Source organism: Haliotis rubra, unplaced genomic scaffold (assembly GCF_003918875.1).
Source record: "Haliotis rubra isolate DU_JTF1 unplaced genomic scaffold, ASM391887v1 Scf173, whole genome shotgun sequence".
In the NCBI taxonomy this organism is placed as follows: Eukaryota; Metazoa; Mollusca; class Gastropoda; order Lepetellida; family Haliotidae; genus Haliotis; species Haliotis rubra.
This window is the reverse complement of record NW_025765703.1, coordinates 1,150,204-1,171,328: the sequence shown is the minus strand read 5'-3', so window position 1 is coordinate 1,171,328 and position 21,125 is coordinate 1,150,204. Positions and strand designations below refer to the sequence as shown.

Genomic DNA, 21,125 nt, shown 5'->3' with positions numbered 1-21,125 from the left:
AACAGAGATGTGGACCACCAGTAGGATCTGGAAATGTTAAACAGAGATGTGGACCACCATTAGGATCTGGAAATGTTAAACAGAGATGTGGACCACCAGTAGCATCTGGAAATGTTAAACAGAGATGTGGACCACCATTAGAATCTGGAAATGATAAACAGAGTTGTGTACCACCATTAGAATCTGGAAATGTTAAACAGAGTTGTGTACCACCATTAGAATCTGGAAATGATAAACAGAGATGTGGACCACCATTAGAATCTGGAAATGTTAAACAGAGTTGTGTACCACCATTAGCATCTGGAAATGTTAAACAGAGATGTGTACCACCATTAGGATCTGGAAATGATAAACAGAGTTGTGTACCACCATTAGCATCTGGAAATGTTAAACAGAGATGTGTACCACCATTAGGATCTGGAAATGTTAAACAGAGTTGTGTACCACCATTAGCATCTGGAAATGTTAAACAGAGATGTGTACCACCATTAGAATCTGGAAATGTTAAACAGAGATGTGGACCACCAGTAGCATCTGGAAATGTTAAACAGAGATGTGTATGACCTTTAACCAGTGCAAAGGAACTTATGTAAACCTGAATTTAACTTACTATCTGGATATTAATATTTTGTACAAAAGGATCTATCTGTAAGTTTTGTTATATTTGGGATTACACTTTTTTAGTAATGTACAAATTGTAGTACTATTTTGGGTTGAGTCCCATCCGATTTCGAAACCACACCCCTCAGAATCAGGCACTGTGGAAGTCGAGTGGTGGCTAAGCCGGTTAGTCGGTTGACTTTGTGTGCTGGCAAATAGGTGCCTGATTCTGAGGGTGTGGGTTCGAATCCCGGATAGGACTCAACCCAAAATAGTACTAGAATTTGTACTTTACTAAGAAAGTGTAATCCCAAATATAACATATGTTATGTGTCCACTTTCTAAATGGCATTGTGTAATTATAGGATCTCTGGCATATTCTGTGATCTAACGTCAAACTCCAGTGACATCGACCTGGACACCAAGCTAGTTGTGCTGCTTTGTACTCTAGGGATAAAAAAGAATGTCTGATAGGTCATTTGGCTCTATACCCTGCTGATATTAGGTGATTTCGGACTGTTCTGTTGGACAAATGATGATTTGGAAGCCACTCTGTGTTTAACATGCAACTTGACATGACCAGATGTGATTCTGGGAAGGGTTGTATACTCCCTAGGGGTTGTCACTCGTGGATCTGTACACTGACGGTCGTTAGTGTCATTACTTTGCTGATGCTTCCTGACATATTAACTGATAGTCAATGGATGACAACCAACATCTTTCACAACAGCCCTGAATGACATGACAGCATTTCGCATACCAATAACTTTCCATCTTTGGGCAGTTGTCAGTTGAGGAGGCACCATATTTGCTAATCAATAATGAAAGAAGAAGAGCTTACTGAAACTTGATGTTTGCTCACGGACGGACGGACGGAACGCCTTTCTATATCCCCCGCAACTTCGTTGGTACACATGTCAACCATGATCCCTAGATGTGCCTTTTGGGGGTTAGACCCAGATATGAATTGTATTTTTTGCAGTTTCCATGGAAACTGAATTTAGGCTGTGGCTACGAGGATGTCATCTTGTCCGGAGCAGATTTCCTAAACTATACACGCTAGCTTCATCAAACTTGGTACACATATCATGCATGATCCATAGATGTGCCATTTGATGGTTTGACTCAGGTATGAATTTTATTTTTTGTGGTTTCCGTGGAAACGTGACTTAGGCTGTGACTATGAGGATGTCATCTTGTTTCCATGGCAACAAGTTATGCTTCAACTGAATTTGGTGGTAGTGCTCCTTTCTGGAGCATATCTTAAATACCATTCAATACTCTCCTTCCACTTTGCTATATACACTCCAAAAATATTTGACATAATCATAACTAGAAGACGTATTCATAAAGAGTATTTTGCTGTTGCAGGGGATATTGATGACTTTGTCTTCTTTTTTGCCTTGTTCTGCAACCTTATAGACATCTCCAGTGATGCTGAGAACAGCTTAGAAAGATCTGGAAAAGGAAGCTACAAGGAGCTTATTCAGAATCATTTGCCTTTGTGTAGAATTTTCTAGCATCTTTTTGTTTGGTAGATAAGGGAGTTAACTCTTGCCTCTCACATCTCACGTTACCATGGGCTCAAATAGGCCTCTTATTGGCCCACGTCGCCCTAAAACTATAAAACCAACCAACCATCTCACGTTACCTAAAGACCAGTGTGTGATAATCATCATCCTCTGCTTAGACCTACAGTTGCAAGTTGGATTACTGTTGCTCAAGAGGTGAATATTACCATCAATGTCTTCATTGCTATAATCCTTGCCCAGTGTTATACAGCCGCTCTACTTTGTACTGCCATGGTGATATCTTTGTATTTATTATCCTCCCCCAACACATTTAGCAGGGGGGATTATTTTGTCCACCCATCCATTTAAATCTGTCTTTTCCGGAACAGAACATAAAATTAGATATTTCTTCACCAAACTTTGCACATAGACAGCTCTGGTGATGAACTGGTGCCTTTTGGTATTTTTGGATATCTGAATAACATAGTGTTTGCGTTTCCATGGTAACAATGTTGACTTCGACTGAAATGGGTGGTAGTGCTCCTTTCTGGAACTTTAAACCTTTCAATACTCTCCTTCCAACATGTGGGTATTTTTGCGTTTCCAAGGTAACAACTTTGACTTCAACTGAAATTGGTGGTAGTGCTCCTTTCTGGAACTTTAAACCTTTCAATACTCTCCTTCCAACATGTGGGTATTCTAATGACATAAATCAACAGTGCCTCTCTATTTCAACTGTCAACAATAACTGTCATAACTAGTAGACATATTCATGAAGAGCATTTCACCATTGTGGGGGATATTGATGACTGTGTCTTCTTGTTTGCATTGATTAGTGAACTTAGATATTTGTTTTAATCTTCGATTCCTTTTTCTCCTCTTGTGAAAAACCTTGGCGTTCTTTTGGACTCAAACCTCAGCATGGACAAGCAAATAAATCATCTAGTAAAGACCTGCCACTACCATCTGAAGAACATCGGCAGCATCCGCAAAGTCCTAACAAAAGAAGCCACTGCCATCCTTGTGCGGACACTGATTTTATCCCGCCTGGATTACTGCAACAGTTTACTGTTTGGCATCTCTTCCTCTCAACTCCATCGTCTTCAGAAAATCCAGAACAAAGCTGCACGCATCATCACTCTCACCAGTCCTCGCTGTCACATCTCTCCCATCCTAAACTCTCTACACTGGCTCCTCAGATTCTGCGTGAAAGGATTGATTTCAAGATTCTCTGCCTCACCTACCAGTCTTTCTACAACTCAGGACCTTCCTACCTTCAAGACCTTCTGACACATTACTCTCCAGAAAGAACTCTGCGCCATCACAACAACTGTTACTTGCTGTCCCGAGCTACAATCTCAAACCATTTGGCTCAAGAACCTTTTCATATGCAGCAGCTTCTCTGTGGAACTCTCTCCCTATCGAGTTAAAATCATCTCCTTCCCTAAGTACATTCAAAACACGACTAAAGACTCATCTATTTCTTCGCTACAAGTGACTTCCAATCATCCGTACCTGCCAACTGTATATAGTTTTAACTTGAGCTCAGGAAGCGCTTTGAGCATATCCCTGTGACGTGGAAAGGCGCTATATAAATGGCCTATTATTATTATTATTATTATTATTATTAATATGATTGTTACTTGCAGGACATTTCTTTGTTGTTTCTTGGTTTCACATCTAGTTCTTTTCTGGTGTGATGGTTAACTTTGTAGGTTTAACTTGGGAATCAACATGTAACAGCTATTTCAAACATGCCAGACAGCTATTTTAAACACTGCCCTGGAATAATCAAATGCCTGGAGTGTATGAGTTGTGTTCCTCAATATTATAATGATATCAATGTATTGTCACCCTAATGTGGGAACTGATTCAGATGTTTTTGTTTGGATAAAACCCATGGCAAGAATATCGTGCTGTGGGACCAAACATGCTTGGATCATGCACACCATGCTACAGATGTTTCCATCCATCCATCCACCCTACCAACCATCTACTCTACCACCCATCAATCCACCCTCCATCCATCCTACCATCCATCCATCCACCCTACCATCCATCCACCCTACCAACCATCCACTCTACCACCCATCCATCCACCCTCCCACCCATCCATCCACCCTACCATCCATCGACCCTACCAACCATCCACTCTACCACCCATCCATCCACCCTCCCACCCATCCATCTGCCCTACCAACCATCCACTCTACCACCCATCCATACACCCTCCCACCCATCCATCCACCCTACCACCCATCCATTCACCCTACCATCCATCCAACCACCATCCATCCATCCCCCCTACCTCCCATCCAACTATCCACCCTACCACCCATCCATCCACCCTACCAGCCACACATCCATCCACCCAACCACCCATCCTTCTATGCATCGATCCACCCTACCCACCTTCACCCTACCACCCACCCATCCATCCTTCTACCCATTGATCCACCCTACCACCCACCCATCCATCCTCCATCCATCTATAGGATGCAACATAATAAAATTCACATCCTTGAGTGATAAATGAACGAAAACAACAATACAGATGACAACCTACATGGATATCTGAATTTCTTCATCCATCGCTTCTCAGACGTAATTTTAATCGTTTCAGAGTAGAATCCATATCCAAACAGAAGACCACTGTAGGACACAAGCTTGCCAGGTTCGTAGATACCGAATATGTTGAAGTTGTTTACCTTTCCTGTCAAAACACAAAAGCACAGATTCATTTTCCTAAATCTTCATTCTTAACATCAATAAATCATGTTCTGACATATCTAAGCATACAAAAACAGTAACATATTTTCCTGCATAAAATAGGCATTTTAACTGCATGTACACTAAAACATAACCTGTAACTATGCATGTACGTCCAGATATTTTCATAATGCTTAGCATTGTGTCAATGAAATATTCTGTAAGTGTTAAACAGCAAAGTTATCACAGCTCATATTCTGTTAAAACTTACCTTGGACGATATGGAGAGCTGCGGTCTCAACATCAATAACACCATAAGCATAGTTTGCAACACCATTGCCTGTACCTACATAGAACAGAATCAGAGAGCATGAAAGACTATTGCCTGTACCTACATAGAACAGAATCAGAGAGCATGAAAGACTGTTACCTGTACCTACATAGAACAGAATCAGAGAGCATGAAAGACTATTGCCTGTACCTACATACATCAGAGAGCATGAAAGAATCAGAGAATCAGAGCATGAAAGACTATTGCCTGTACCTACATAGAACAGAATCAGAGAGCATGAAAGACTATTGCCTGTACCTACATAGGACAGAATCAGAGAGCATGAAAGACTATTGCCTGTACCTACATAGAACAGAATCAGAGAGCATGAAAGACTGTTACCTGTACCTACATAGAACCTGTACCTACACATAGACCAGAATCAGAGATCATGAGAGACCTACATAGAACAGAATCAGAGAGCATGAAAGACTATTGCCTGTACCTACATAGAACAGAATCAGAGAGCATGAAAGACTATTACCTGTACATGAGAATCAGAGAGCATGAAAGACTATTGCCTGTACCTACATAGGACAGAATCAGAGAGCATGAAAGACTATTGCCTGTACCTACATAGAACAGAATCAGAGAGCATGAAAGACTATTGCCTGTACCTACATAGGACAGAATCAGAGAGCATGAAAGACTATTGCCTGTACCTACATAGAACAGAATCAGAGAGCATGAAAGACTGTTACCTGTACCTACATAGAACAGAATCAGAGAGCATGAAAGACTATTGCCTGTACCTACATAGAACAGAATCAGAGAGCATGAAAGACTATTGCCTGTACCTACATAGAACAGAATCAGAGAGCATGAAAGACTATGTACCTAGAACAGAATCAGAGAGCATGAAAGACTATTACCTACATAGAACAGAATCAGAGAGCATGAAAGACTGTTACCTGTACCTACATAGAACAGAATCAGAGAGCATGAAAGACTATTACCTGTAAATGGAACTATGAAAGACTGTTACCTGTACCTACATAGAACAGAATCAGAGAGCATGAAAGACTATTACCTGTACCTACATAGAACAGAATCAGAGAGCATGAAAGACTATTACCTGTACCTACATAGAACAGAATCAGAGAGCATGAAAGACTATTACCTGTACCTACATAGAACAGAATCACATGAAAGAACAGAATCAGAGAGAGCATGGAAGACTATTACCTGTACCTACATAGAACAGAATCAGAGAGCATAAAGACTATTACCTGCACCTATATCGAACAGAATCAGAGAGCATGAAAGACTATTGCCTGTACCTACATAGAACAGAATCAGAGAGCATGAAAGACTGTTACCTGTACCTACATAGAACAGAATCAGAGAGCATGAAAGACTATTGCCTGTACCTACATAGGACAGAATCAGAGAGCATGAAAGACTATTGCCTGTACCTACATAGAACAGAATCAGAGAGCATGAAAGACTATTGCCTGTACCTACATAGAACAGAATCAGAGAGCATGAAAGACTATTACCTGTACCTACATAGAACAGAATCAGAGAGCCTGAAAGACTATTACCTGTACCTACATAGAACAGAATCAGAGAGCATGAAAGACTGTTACCTGTACCTACATAGAACAGAATCAGAGAGCATGAAAGACTATTACCTGTACCTACATAGACCAGAATCAGAGAGCATGAAAGACTGTTACCTGTACCTACATAGAACAGAATCAGAGAGCATGAAAGACTATTACCTGTACCTACATAGAACAGAATCAGAGAGCATGGAAGACTATTACCTGTACCTACATAGAACAGAATCAGAGAGCATGAAAGACTATTACCTGCACCTATATCGAACAGAATCAGAGAGCATGGAAGACTATTACCTGTACCTACATAGAACAGAATCAGAGAGCATGAAAGACTATTGCCTGTACCTACATAGAACAGAATCAGAGAGCATGAAAGACTATTGCCTGTACCTACATAGAACAGAATCAGAGAGCATGAAAGACTGTTGCCTGTACCTACATAGAACAGAATCAGAGAGCATGAAAGACTATTACCTGTACCTTGTTAGTGTATGATCAGGTATTAAAGTCAACACTGCATCGACTTGATAGTCAAGATCAGAGAGCAAAAAGGACACCACTGTCACTACCACAGCGATCCAAAACCAGTGTGACACCACTGCATCTACCTTGGTAGTGCAAGATCAGTATGACACCACTGCATCTACCTTGGTAGTGCAAGATCAGTGTGACACCACTGCATCTACCTTGGTAGTGCAAGATCAGTATAACATCACTGCATCTACCTGGGTAGTGCAAGATCAGTATGACACCACTGCATCTACCTTAGTAGTGCAAGATCAGTGTGACACCACTGCATCTACCTTGGTAGTGCAAGATCAGTGTAACACCACTGCATCTACCTTGGTAGTGCAAGATCAGTATGACACCACTGCATCTACCTTGGTAGTGCAAGATCAGTGTAACACCACTGCATCTACCGTGGTAGTGCAAGATCAGTATGACACCACTGATCTACTGTGGTAGTGCAAGATCAGTGTAACACCACTGCATCTACCTTGGTAGTGCAAGATCAGTATGACACCACTGCATCTACCTTGGTAGTGCAAGATCAGTATGACACCACTGCATCTACCTTGGTAGTGCAAGATCAGTATGACACCACTGCATCTACTGTGGTAGTGCAAGATCAGTGTGACACCACTGCATCTACCATGGTAGTGCAAGATCAGTATGACACCACTGCATCTACCTTGGTAGTGCAAGATCAGTATGACACCACTGCATCTACCTTGGTAGTGCAAGATCAGTATGACACCACTGCATCTACCTTGGTAGTGCAAGATCAGTGTAACACCACTGCACCTACCTTGGTAGTGCAAGATCAGTATGACACCACTGCATCTACCTTGGTAGTGCAAGATCAGTGTAACACCACTGCATCTACCTTGGTAGTGCAAGATCAGTATGACACCACTGCATCTACCTTGGTAGTGCAAGATCAGTGTGACACCACTGCATCTACCTTGGTAGTGCAAGATCAGTATGACACCACTGCATCTACCTTGGTAGTGCAAGATCAGTGTAACACCACTGCATCTACTGTGGTAGTGCAAGATCAGTGTGACACCACTGCATCTACCTTGGTAGTGCAAGATCAGTGTAACACCACTGCATCTACCTTGGTAGTGCAAGATCAGTGTAACACCACTGCATCTACCGTGGTAGTGCAAGATCAGTGTAACACCACTGCATCTACCTTGGTAGTGCAAGATCAGTGTGACACCACTGCATCTACCTTGGTAGTGCAAGATCAGTATGACACCACTGCATCTACCTTGGTAGTGCAAGATCAGTGTGACACCACTGCATCTACCTTGGTAGTGCAAGATCAGTATGACACCACTGCATCTACCTTGGTAGTGCAAGATCAGTGTAACACCACTGCATCTACCTTGGTAGTGCAAGATCAGTATGACACCACTGCATCTACCTTGGTAGTGCAAGATCAGTATGACACCACTGCATCTACCTTGGTAGTGCAAGATCAGTGTAACACCACTGCATCTACTGTGGTAGTGCAAGATCAGTGTGACACCACTGCATCTACCTTGGTAGTGCAAGATCAGTGTAACACCACTGCATCTACCTTGGTAGTGCAAGATCAGTGTAACACCACTGCATCTACCGTGGTAGTGCAAGATCAGTGTAACACCACTGCATCTACCTTGGTAGTGCAAGATCAGTGTAACACCACTGCATCTACCTTGGTAGTGCAAGATCAGTGTGACACCACTGCATCTACCTTGGTAGTGCAAGATCAGTGTAACACCACTGCATCTACCTTGGTAGTGCAAGATCAGTATGACACCACTGCATCTACCTTGGTAGTGCAAGATCAGTGTGACACCACTGCTTTAACCTGGGCAGTGCAAGATCAGTATGACACCACTGCATCTACCTTGGCAGATAAATATTATTGTAACATCATCATCTGTACCTTAAATTACAAAGTATAAAAGACAAAAACAAACATTAAAACATACCAGACTGTTTGTACCTTCTTTTCCTTATCACACAGTTTATTACAATGTCTTAAATCTTGGGAGTATTACAAAATAATGAAGACAATCTGTAAACATAATAGTTCTGGCACTGAATTTTTTCATTCGTAATCTTTTGAATAAGCTGTTGGATTTGAACCAGAGAAAGAATAAAACATACACCATGCATTTATTGTTTGAATATCACAAAATTTGCAAGAAGCATGACATATTCAAGAAAAATGGCCTGCAATGTCCACTTTTAGACTTGTAGCTCAATATTTAATTGTACACTTTAAAGAGTACACTTTAATGTAAAAATGATTTATGCCTTGCAGGTGATTAGAAACAGTCAAACATGCAGTAGACGTTTTCATACACTGTAATGTGTATACTTATGTACATGTAAACATTTGTTGAGAAATAATGGGTAATGTTAAATGACTTATACCTTGCATGTTACCAGATGCAGTCAAACATACACAAGTTGTAATTCATATACAATACGAAACATTATGTAGTTATGCCTACTTATCTATATGTAATATCTGCAAAGAAAGAATGGTCAATGTAACACCGACTAAGGCCCTATGCCAATCCTGTAAATACTATCAATTTATGTATGTCTTGTATATGTGAACATCTATTCACAATTATAATGTCATGTAAACATGTACTGAGAAATAAAAACGTTAAAATAATAATAATTAAAAAAAACGTTTTGATAAAGTAAGCTTGTATCTATGTAATATAAGCAGTAAGCACCTGCCGGAATGATGCCAAACTTGATATCAAGTGGTTTGAGGACAGACTCCGGATTATTGATGTCGATGCCAGCCTCTTTCTGGTTCCGCTGGATGAGCGTGTTGAGAGCTTCCTGGTACATCCCATCGCCCCCCACTGTCACCAGGCTGGAAGCAGAGAAAACTGCTGACATGACAAAATCACATCTCCGCAATACTGGATCTGTCAGAGCTTGTGTTAGACTGAACCTGACGAAGTCAATAGACTCCAGTATTACACATAAACATTTTGTAATGCTACAATTTAGATCTAAATATGTTGGGGGGTTTTAATACATAGATGACATTTCTTGTCTTGACATAACACTGTGGAAATTGTCAGCCTCTCACCCTTCAACTTTAGAGAAGTCAAAGTTGTTGATAATTTCTTCTGAATGTTTTGCTCTCTCTGTTACTGCAAAACAGAATTTTTAACAAAATAATTGACATCTGCCAGCAAATTATTGCTCATTATGCATGACGAGAAATCCAATCTTTTGTTTGCTCTTAAATAAATACATTCAACGTGCTCATACTATAAATACCACATGTACATTCTCTGCCTAGACTACTACATTCCGGTACTACATACTGGTACACTTGCACTCTCTTACAATGTTTATCTTTATAACAAAAGCATAATATCTTTACAAAAACAATCTTGCTGCATTTGTTAATAAGACATCATAATTCTGTTATGATGAACATGTATATCTTGATAAACCTGAGTCTTTAATTTGGCCGAAATTAAAATTAAAATTTTGTTTAAAACTGCAACATGGCACTGACAGAAAACATGAGTCTCAATCCCAGCTGTCTTGAAGAGAGGTGCCACCTTCTTTTCATAGACCTGTCGACCTTGACCCTTCCCACCGATTGGGTTCACTATCACAAGCACGCTTTTAGGGGTAGCTGGTCAAACAAAACAAACAGCAAATTATCCAACACGTATCACTGTTTACATTCTATCAAATTCTCTCATTACAAACATCATTGTTAGTTATATTGGGGCCATATCCCCATTCCACACCTGGCAACCTACAACACGTATCACTCTTTACATTCTATCAAATTCTCTCATTACATACATCATTGTTAGTTATATTGGGGGCCATATCCCCATTCCACACCTGGCAACCTACAACACGTATCACTGTTTACATTCTATAAATTCTCTCATTACATACATCATTGTTAGTTATATTGGGGGCCATATCCCCATTCCACACCTGGCAACCTACAACCAACACGTATCACTGTTTACATTCTATAAATTCTCTCATTACATACATCATTGCTAGTTATATACATGTATTGGGGGCCATATCCCCATTCCACATCTGGCAACCTACAACACGTATCACTGTTTACATTCTATCAAATTCTCTCATTACATACATCATTGTTAGTTATATTGGGGGCCATATCCCAATTCCACACCTGGCAACCCACCTGGTCTGTAGTTGGCTTGTATCTGGCGAACCCAGTCACTGACATCACCTTCCTTCACATCAAACTTCTTCTCAGTTGCTTTCCACTTCTTATCCTTTCTGTGGGTTATAAAGTGGATGGTGAAGCTCTTGCCTTCTCCATTCACTTGAGTTGTCTCCCCCTGGCCGTCTGTGATCAGGCCGTAAATGTCACTCCATGGTAGGCTCACCTCTACAATAATACAAACACCAAAGGGTTCAACATATCTCCTCAGTGATAGATTTGCAAAGTGGAACTAAAGAACATGACAAAACAACTACATGTATTCATACATTTTTGTGTGGGAAACATTAACAATTAGCTATGGATGGGCCAGTACTACAATACTTAGATTTTATGCCATTACATAACTGATATTTTTCTGAACTATTGAAAGCAATCATCCTAATTGGGAGTTCCGAATACTATGAATCCCTGGGTCATACATCATACAGTTGAAACATTTTCCCTATGACATCCTCGGAGACTTTCAATAATACATGGTCCAGTGTGTATGATATGGTCAGCTGCATTTGTTTCTTTCTTGTTCAACACTCAACAATGTTCTAGCCAAATGTCAGAGGTCTGGCCGAGAGAGCCCAGGGATTGATGTCATTACCATTGATCTCTGCAACTGGGATACCATGACATTCATCTATGAAGTCAGCAAACCACCTGACCACCTGATCCCTTCAGTCAACTACAGTGAAACCTGCCAACACCGGCACCTGTCTAATCCGGCACTCAGTCAAAACCGGCATAAAACTTTGGTCCCGCCATTTTACACTGATATTATGATCATTAAAACATTGTCTAATCCGGCACCTCTCTATTCCGTATTCCGGCACGACTTTCCGGTCCCAACAAGCAATTTTAACTGTAATTAACACTGTCTAAACCAGCATGGGTAAGAGCGGTACAATCAAGGACCCATAATCCAATACACTAATTAATCCTCTTGGCACACTAGATAATCAGGAAGTAGTGATTGCGCTGTGAATCAAACGTTCTAAGCCGTCATGGGTATGAGCAGTCCGGTCTAGGTCCCTTAACTCTTACACTCGTCTCGGCACGCTAAATAATCAGGAAGTAGTGATTGTGCGGTGAATCCAACGTTCTAAGCCGTCATGGGCATGAGCAGTCCGGTCAAGGTCCCTTAACTCTTACACTCGTCTCGGCACGCTAAATAATCAGGAAGTAGTAATTGTGCGGTGAATCCAATGTTCTAAGCCGTCATGGGTATGAGCAGTCCGGTCAAGGTCCCTTAATCCCTTACACTCGTCTCGCCACGCTAAATAATCAGGAAGTAGTGATTGTGCGGTGAATCCAACGTTCTAAGCCGTCATGGGCATGAGCAGTCCGGTCAAGGTCCCTTAACTCTTACACTCGTCTCGGCACGCTAAATAATCAGGAAGTAGTGATTGTGCGGTGAATCCAACGTTCTAAGCCGTCATGGGTATGAGCAGTCCGGTCAAGGTCCCTTAATCCCTTACACTCGTCTCGCCACGCTAAATAATCAGGAAGTAGTGATTGTGCGGTGAATCCAACGTTCTAAGCCATCATGGGTATGAGCAGTCCGGTCAAGGTCCCTTAATCCCTTACACTCGTCTCGCCACGCTAAATAATCAGGAAGTAGTGATTGTGCGGTGAATCCAACGTTCTAAGCCGTCATGGGTATGAGCAGTCCGGTCAAGGTCCCTTAATCCCTTACACTCGTCTCGGCACTCTAGATAATCAGTGCATTAACTGTTTTCAAGTGAGTGACGTGTCAGAGAGTAAATAAATAGTCATTGGTTTTACAAAAGATCAGAGGCATAGAGATAAAGTGATTGACGAGTGTAAATGGCAGCCATGTTGCAAAATGATCATCACTGTCTAATCCGGCAAACTGTCTAAACCGGCATTTTATTTCGGTCCCGTGGGGTGCTGGTTTCGACAGGTTTCACAGTATATCTATGTAAGTCTATGTTGTAAAAGATTTATACAAAAAATTATCACATGATGCCTTCAACTTCCCATATGTGATACAAATACACTTATCAACCAAGATATTGAATATCAACAGTGTTATTTTATCTTTACGGTAGAATGCATTGTAACACTGTTGACATGTACAATGATTCCCTCCACTGTTTCGGCCAATGTATTTTCCACAAAACATCCACAATAGTTTGAGTTGGTATTTTTCAAACTGTTCCACAGAAACTCAACTTTGATGCTAGTGTTTTGAGAGACTTCCTGGAAAGTGAAAACCCTTTGTTTCAGCAGTTAGTGTGGTAATACAAATTACACATCCATGTGACCATCCCAAACAACATATTTGTTTGGATTCCCACAAAGAAACAACCCTTTAAGTTTGACATCAATACTCTTCAAACAACTAATATTCAAACATACAATCACAAAAAGAATCTCAACTTTCTAGTTCCTACAGAAGAAATTATTTCCATATTATGTCATTGCAAAGCAGGCAACAATATTGAGTTCAAGATTTCATACTTCATACAAATATTGGTCTTCATTTCATCTGTTGTTAAATTGATTTACTTTGTCCATTTGAAAATTACTTCTTTGGTCAAAGTGTACAACAACTGGAAATCTGGAAATGTATCTCTATAATGTGACAAAACAACAACAATTACACAATAGAGAAATACAACAACACGTAAATCTGAACATTGCATGCACCCCCCACACTGCAGCTACCTGTAGGTTCCTTCTTCTGATTGGTCAGCTGCCAGTGCAGGCCGTCAGGGGACAGGTGCACACGATATTCTTGTCCACCGCTCAGCAGATCCCCACTCAACAACACAGAGGTCTCCGCCATTACCACCAAGTCACCTGGTGTCTTCCTGGACTGAAGTAGAAACACACCCATGTACCTACAGTATATAACTCAGCTTGAGGGTGGGGAGGGAGGGGTGGTATGTTAGCCTAGGGCTAAAGCAACCGCTCATCATGCTGAAGACACAAGCTTGATTCCCCACATGGGTACAATGTGTGAAGCACCCATTTCTGGTGTCCCCTGCCGTGATGGACTATTGCTAAAAGCGGCATAAAACTCACTCACTCACTCCACCCTCTTGTGTTCTCCCACCAGGAAGGCAGGAAGTTTTCATTACGCTGTCAACCACGAGTCTTTCTGATTCTAACTAGCTGACTAATATATTCTCCAGTATCCCACTGTGTAATAAGGAATAACGTTCTCCAATTCTAAACTATACTAAACGTCAAGAATTTAGGTGGTCCAGTGCCTAACTCTTCAATGTAGTGGATTGTCTCTGAAAGACAGTGGGAAGTGAGGCTATGCCATGCAGTATACCTAACTATATACCACTTTGGTGGGACTATGCCACACAGTATATACCACAATATATACCACTTTGGGGGGACTATGCCACACAGTATATACCACAATATATACCACTTTGGTGGGACTATGCCACGCAGTATACCTCAATATATCCCACTTTGGTGGGACTATGCCACACAGTATATACCACAATATATACCACTTTGGTGGGACTATGCCACACAGTATATACCACAATATATACCACTTTGGTGGAACTATGCCACACAGTATATACCACAATATATACCACTTTGGTGGGACTATGCCACGCAGTATACCTTAATATATACCACTTTGGTGGGACTATGCCACGCAGTATACCTAAATATATACCACTTTGGTGGGACTATGCCACACAGTATATACCACAATATATACCACTTTGGTGGGACTATGCCACGCAGTATACCTAAATATATACCACTTTGGTGGGACTATGCCACACAGTATATACCACAATATATACCATTTTGGTGGGACTATGCCACGCAGTATACCTAAATATATACCACCCTCGGTTGGACTATGCCACACAGTATATACCACAATATATACCACTTTGTTGGGACTATGTCACACAGTATATACCACAATATATACCACTTTGGTGGAACTATGCCACACAGTATATACCACAATATATACCACTTTGGTGGGACTATGCCATGCAGTATACCTAAATATATACCACTTTGGTGGGACTATGCCACGCAGTATACCTCAATATATACCACTTTGGTGGGACTATGCCACACAGTATATACCACAATATATACCACTTTGGTGGGACTATGCCACGCAGTATACCTAAATATATACCACCCTGGTGGGACTATGCCACACAGTATATACCACAATATATACCACTTTGGTGGGACTATGTCAAACAGTATATACCTTGATATATACCACTTTGGTGGGACTATGCCATGCAGTATACCTCAATATATACCACTTTGGTGGGACTATGCCACACAGTATATACCACAATATATACCACTTTGGTGGGACTATGCCACACAGTATATACCACAATATATACCACTTTGGTGGGACTATGCCATGCAGTATACCTCAATACATACCACTTTGGTGGGACTATGCCACACAGTATATACCACAATATATACCACTTTGGTGGGACTATGCCATGCAGTATACCTCAATACATACCACTTTGGTGGGACTATGCCATGCAGTATACTTCAATATATACCACTTTGGTGGGGCACATATGCAGGTGTATGTACCAACAAGTCAGGAAGGCACAGGGATTCAAACCTATGATCAACAGATCCAGCACAACAATGAGTGGCGGATTAAGCCAGTGAGCCACCTGTGAACTAATGGAGCAGGACTGAATAAACTCATCAATATTCATGCAGGATTCTTAATTACCATACCACACAGATTCACACTCTGAAGTAGGTAAGACAGGTAGCATTCATACTACAATGGATGATTGTCAGTAATTTGGTTACTGCTACTTGCTAAATGACCTACCTGTGTTTTATAACACTTGAAATCTCACAGCTCTCTGAAACTTTGTTTGGAAGTTGGGTGAGGGTGTGTCTGTCAATCTGATTCTGACAATGCCACCTCGTTGTGCGACAGTGTCGATTTTCACCACGCCCGACCAGAAAAACAGTGACGTTATCAGACACCATTGTCACGGTCAATTGGTCGAAATATGCACAGATTAACAGTGATAAATCACCAAGAGTGCGAGGTTTATTACTTATAATAACATTAGCCATGATAAGACACTAACTGTAATCTGTCATACATGGGCTGGCAGATGCATGGATACCATGCATACACCTGTGGAAATTTAATATTGTAGAACTTTACAAACAGTATTACATTACTTTGTAAACGTGTTGACATCAAGATCGACACATACAGTTCTTTTAACTGGGAAACTTACCGAATCGCTGTTTGGCGATAACCATTTAAAGGGAGGCAACTACGTATGGCTTGCTGTCAAGGCCATGTCAGTTCCGCGCGTACACAGCAAGGCTCTGGCAGCAACTTCTACCGGACTGAAACATTGTATGACAACATCACAAAGTTAACGAGTCTTCCAAAGTTACAATTTGGATTAAAGGCCGTCTTGATTAAAAAAATCTTTCGAACAGGTACAAAAGCATCAGTGCTTTTGATTTTCATTCTCAGTACATAACGGCTTAAATTACTGTTAAGAAGTGTAATAAAGTTCCGTGTGTGGTATGTTACGTCTCGCAGGAAACCAGAGCCTGCATCTGTATCTGAGAAACTGACCCCACATGCAAATAAAACTATGGAGGTACAGATGTCTATAGTATCTAATGACACACCCTACTTGGGAACAGACAAGACTAACATCTCGTCTCTGAAACTAACATATTTTACAAACTGCAACTAATTATTAATAAAAAATATAATGAAAAGGAGCACAGTGTTTCTTTATTTTCTGAAACTGCGGTAATTAAGACTTGCATGGGCTTTCTTGGATATATTTGTTTCAGTGTCTGTTTGACAGACGCGAATAAACCAAACGAGGCATACTATATACAGTGTGGGTTGATGAGTTTGGTTTTACGCCGCTTTTAGCAATATTCCAGCAATATCACGGCGGGGGACACCAGCAATGGGCTTCACACATTGTACCCATGTGGGAATCGAACCCTGGTCTTCAGCGTGACGAGCAGACGCTTTACCCATTAGGCTACCCCACTATACTATCTATAGATGTTTGTGGTATCTAAGGAAACAATTTCCGTGAATTGTCCGACTGTGTCGTATCACTCTGAAAGCATTGCTGCTTGTGTCAGTTACTGGCGTGCTTGGTCCGGCTCACACAGACCCCCAAACAAGCATCGAAAACACACTGAGGAAAATCAACAGTAAGTGTAATCGAAAATATTGGATTAGTCCAAACGTGTTACACGGCCCGACATATGCTAGGAGGAAAAGACTGTTCAAATGCGAAAGTCTTCCCGAACTTAAACATGCTGGGCAATGATAACTGAGTTTTCAGATGTTCCTACTGATTACATCACTCTACGGTCAAAGTATTTCCTGACTAACACGTAGTCAAGCATGCGAGTTTGACTGGCCCTGAGGGCTGGGGCACGGGACACCCTCACCAAACTTGGACAGGCTTTGAAGGACTGGGGACTCAAGGAACCTATGGCTAAGTCCTCTCCATCATGTAATTTTCACGCATTTTCTTTTATACAAAATCTTTATCTTGACAAAGGCGAGGTGAGACATATGGGCCGGGTTCTTAAGTAGATGGTTTGATTAAAAAGAGCAGCCATGGAAGAAGTACAAAGTCTGAGAAAAAAATCAATTTGTGTTAATCTCAGTATATACTTCTCCCCCTACATTTTCACCTAATCTATTAAGAATTACCAAAACGGAGTTAATGGCATGAAATTACTTTAGACACTCTAATATTGCGTGTACTGTCTCGTGCCTAGTCTGTCTCACAGTCCCCGAACCACATTATTTTCCCTAATGCCAAGCTCTCTCTGCAGTGATAGTCTGTCGTTCAGACCCTGAAGCAAATATATCCAAAGAAAGCCCACGTAAGTTTAGAAAATGTGGCAAGTCTAGATTTCCACAGCTTCATCTGAAAATGAAGAAAGTCCATGGGCTCCTTTTATTGTATTTACAATCTTAATTTAAAAACTTTTATTTTCTGTAAAATATGTTCATTTCAGAGACTAGCTGTTAGTCTAACTCTGAGACCGCAGAGATGGAGAAGGCAAATATGGAGTGAGGATACTGAAGAGGTAGACCGGAGCAGAGCCAGAGAGACAACGGAAGACTTTGAAGAGAATTCTTTGTTCAACTGCGTAGCCAATGGCGTGATTGAAGAACAAGACTGATGTGTTCATACTTCCCTGTTCGTGTGACAATGTCCGCAGCGGTGTTGTGAACTCGCCCCAAACGCTGTAGCTGAGATTTGGTGGCACCGATCAATAGACGGCCTACACTTTAAAGGAATGTACTGTCTTGCGGCCTACACTTCAAATGGCATGTACTGTCTTGTGTCCTACACTTCAAATGGCATGTACTGTCTTGCGGCCTACACTTCAAATGGCGTGTACTGTCTTGCGGCCTACACTTCAAAAGGCATGTACTGTCTTGCGGCCTACACTTCAAATGTTCAGTACTGTCTTGTGTCGTACACTTCAAATGGCGTGTACTGTCTTGTGGCCTACACTTCAAATGGCATGTACTGTCTTGCGGCCTACACTTCAAATGGCGTGTACTGTCTTGTGGCGTACACTTCAAATGGCGTGTACTGTCTTGTGGCCTACACTTCAAATGGCGTGTACTGTCTTGTGCCTACACTTCAAATGGCATGTACTGTCTTGTGTCGTACACTTCAAATGGCATACTGTCGTGGTACAAAATGTGTCTTGTGGCCTACACTACAAATGTCATGTACTGTCTTGTGTCCTACACTTCAAATGGCATGTACTGTCTTGCAGGCCTACACTTCAAATGGCGTGTACTGTCTTGTGGCCTACACTTCAAATGTCGTGTACTGTCTTGTGTATTGTCTTGTGTCGTGACACTTCAAATGGCATGTACTGTCTTGTGGCCTACACTTCAAATGTCGTGGTGGCATGTACTGTCTGTTGCATGGCCTACACTTCAAATGGCATGTACTGTCCTGCAGCCTACACTTCAAATGTCGTGTACTGTCTTGTGGCCTACACTTCAAATGGAATGTACTGTCTTGTGTCATACACTTCAAATGGCATGTACTGTCTTGTGTACACTTCGAATACTTCAAATGTCGCTGCCAACTATGAAGTCTTGCTGTGGCTTGGATATTTGGACCTAGGTCTGTGGCCTATCTTAGCAGTGTTGTGAGTGAAACCAAGGTGTCTGGTGCCAGTCTAGGTCTGTGGCCTATCTTAGCAGTGTTGTGAGTGAAACCAAGGTGCCTGGTGCCAGTCTAGGTCTGTGGCCTATCTTAGCAGTGTTGTGAGTGAAACCAAGGAGTCTGGTTCCAGTCTAGGTCTGTGGCCTATCTTAGCAGTGATGTGAGTGAAACCAGGGTGTTTGGTTCCAGTTTAGGGTCTGTGGCCTATCTTCGTAGTGTTGTGAGTGAAACCAAGGTGTCTGGTGCCAGTCTAGGTCTGTGGCCCATCTTAGCAGTGTTGTGAGTGAAACCAAGGTGTCTGGTGCCAGTCTAGTTCTGTGGCCTATCTTAGCAGTGTTGTGAGTGAAACCAAGGTGTCTGGTTCCAGTTTAGGTCTGTGGCCTATCTTAGCAGTGTTGTGAGTGAAACCAAGGTGTCTGGTGCCAGTCTAGGTCTGTGGCCTATCTTAGTAGTGTTGTGAAGAGTGAAACCAAGGTGTCTGGTGCCAGTCTAGGTCTGTGGCCTATCTTAGCAGTGTTGTGAGTGAAACCAAGGTGCCTGGTGCCAGTCTAGGTCTGTGGCCTATCTTAGCAGTGTTGTGAGTGAAACCAAGGTGCCTGGTGCCAGTCTAGGTCTGTGGCCTATCTTAGCAGTGTTGTGAGTGAAACCAAGGTGCCTGGTGCCAGTCTAGGTCTGTGGCCTATCTTAGCAGTGTTGTGAGTGAAACCAAGGTGTCTGGTGCCAGTCTAGGTCTGTGGCCTATCTTAGTAGTGTTGTGAGTGAAACCAAGGTGCCTGGTGCCAGTCTAGGTCTGTGGCCTATCTTAGCAGTGTTGTGAGTGAAACCAAGGTGCCTGGTGCCAGTCTAGGTCTGTGGCCCATCTTAGTAGTGTTGTGAGTGAAACCAAGGTGCCTGGTGCCAGTCTAGGTCTGTGGCCTATCTTAGCAGTGTTGTGTGAGTGAAACCAAGGTGTCTGGTGCCAGTCTGGGGTCTGTGACCTATCTTAGCAGTGTTGTGAGTGAAACCAAGGTGTCTGGTGCCAGTCTAGGTCTGTGGCCTATCTTAGCAGTGTTGTGAGTGAAACCAAGGTGCCTGGTGCCAGTCTAGGTCTGTGGCCTATCTTAGCAGTGTTGTGAGTGAAACCAAGGTGTCTGGTGCCAGTCTAGGTCTGTGGCCTATCTTAGCAGTGTTGTGAGTGAAACCAAGGTGCCTGGTGCCAGTCTAGGTCTGTGGCCCATCTTAGCAGTGTTGTGAGTGAAACCAAGGTGCCTGGTGCCAGTCTAGGTCTGTGGCCCATCTTAGCAGTGTTGTGAGTGAAACCAAGGTGTCTGGTGCCAGTCTAGGTCTGTGGCCTATCTTAGTAGTGTTGTGAGTGAAACCAAGGTGTTTGGTTCCAGTTTAGGTCTGTGGCCTATCTTCGTAGTGTCGTGAGTGAAACCAAGGTGCCTGGTTCCA

General features: G+C 42.0%; 1 protein-coding gene across 1 annotated transcript in view; it reads right to left on the bottom strand.

Annotated features, from left to right (window-relative positions):
* LOC124272808 (ceramide kinase-like) overlaps positions 1 to 16,839 on the bottom strand; it is a 32,963-nt gene extending 16,124 nt beyond the window's left edge. Inside the window, exons 1-8 of the mRNA XM_046708024.1 lie at positions 16,734 to 16,839; positions 14,158 to 14,308; positions 11,434 to 11,643; positions 10,771 to 10,893; positions 10,333 to 10,396; positions 9,965 to 10,110; positions 5,092 to 5,166; positions 4,678 to 4,824 (exon numbers count right to left, since the gene is read on the bottom strand). Of these exons, the coding sequence (XP_046563980.1) occupies positions 4,678 to 4,824; positions 5,092 to 5,166; positions 9,965 to 10,110; positions 10,333 to 10,396; positions 10,771 to 10,893; positions 11,434 to 11,643; positions 14,158 to 14,278 (886 nt within the window). The 5' untranslated portion in view covers positions 14,279 to 14,308; positions 16,734 to 16,839. The remainder of the gene's footprint in view (positions 1 to 4,677; positions 4,825 to 5,091; positions 5,167 to 9,964; positions 10,111 to 10,332; positions 10,397 to 10,770; positions 10,894 to 11,433; positions 11,644 to 14,157; positions 14,309 to 16,733) is intronic.
* Positions 16,840 to 21,125: the final 4,286 nt, after the last annotated feature.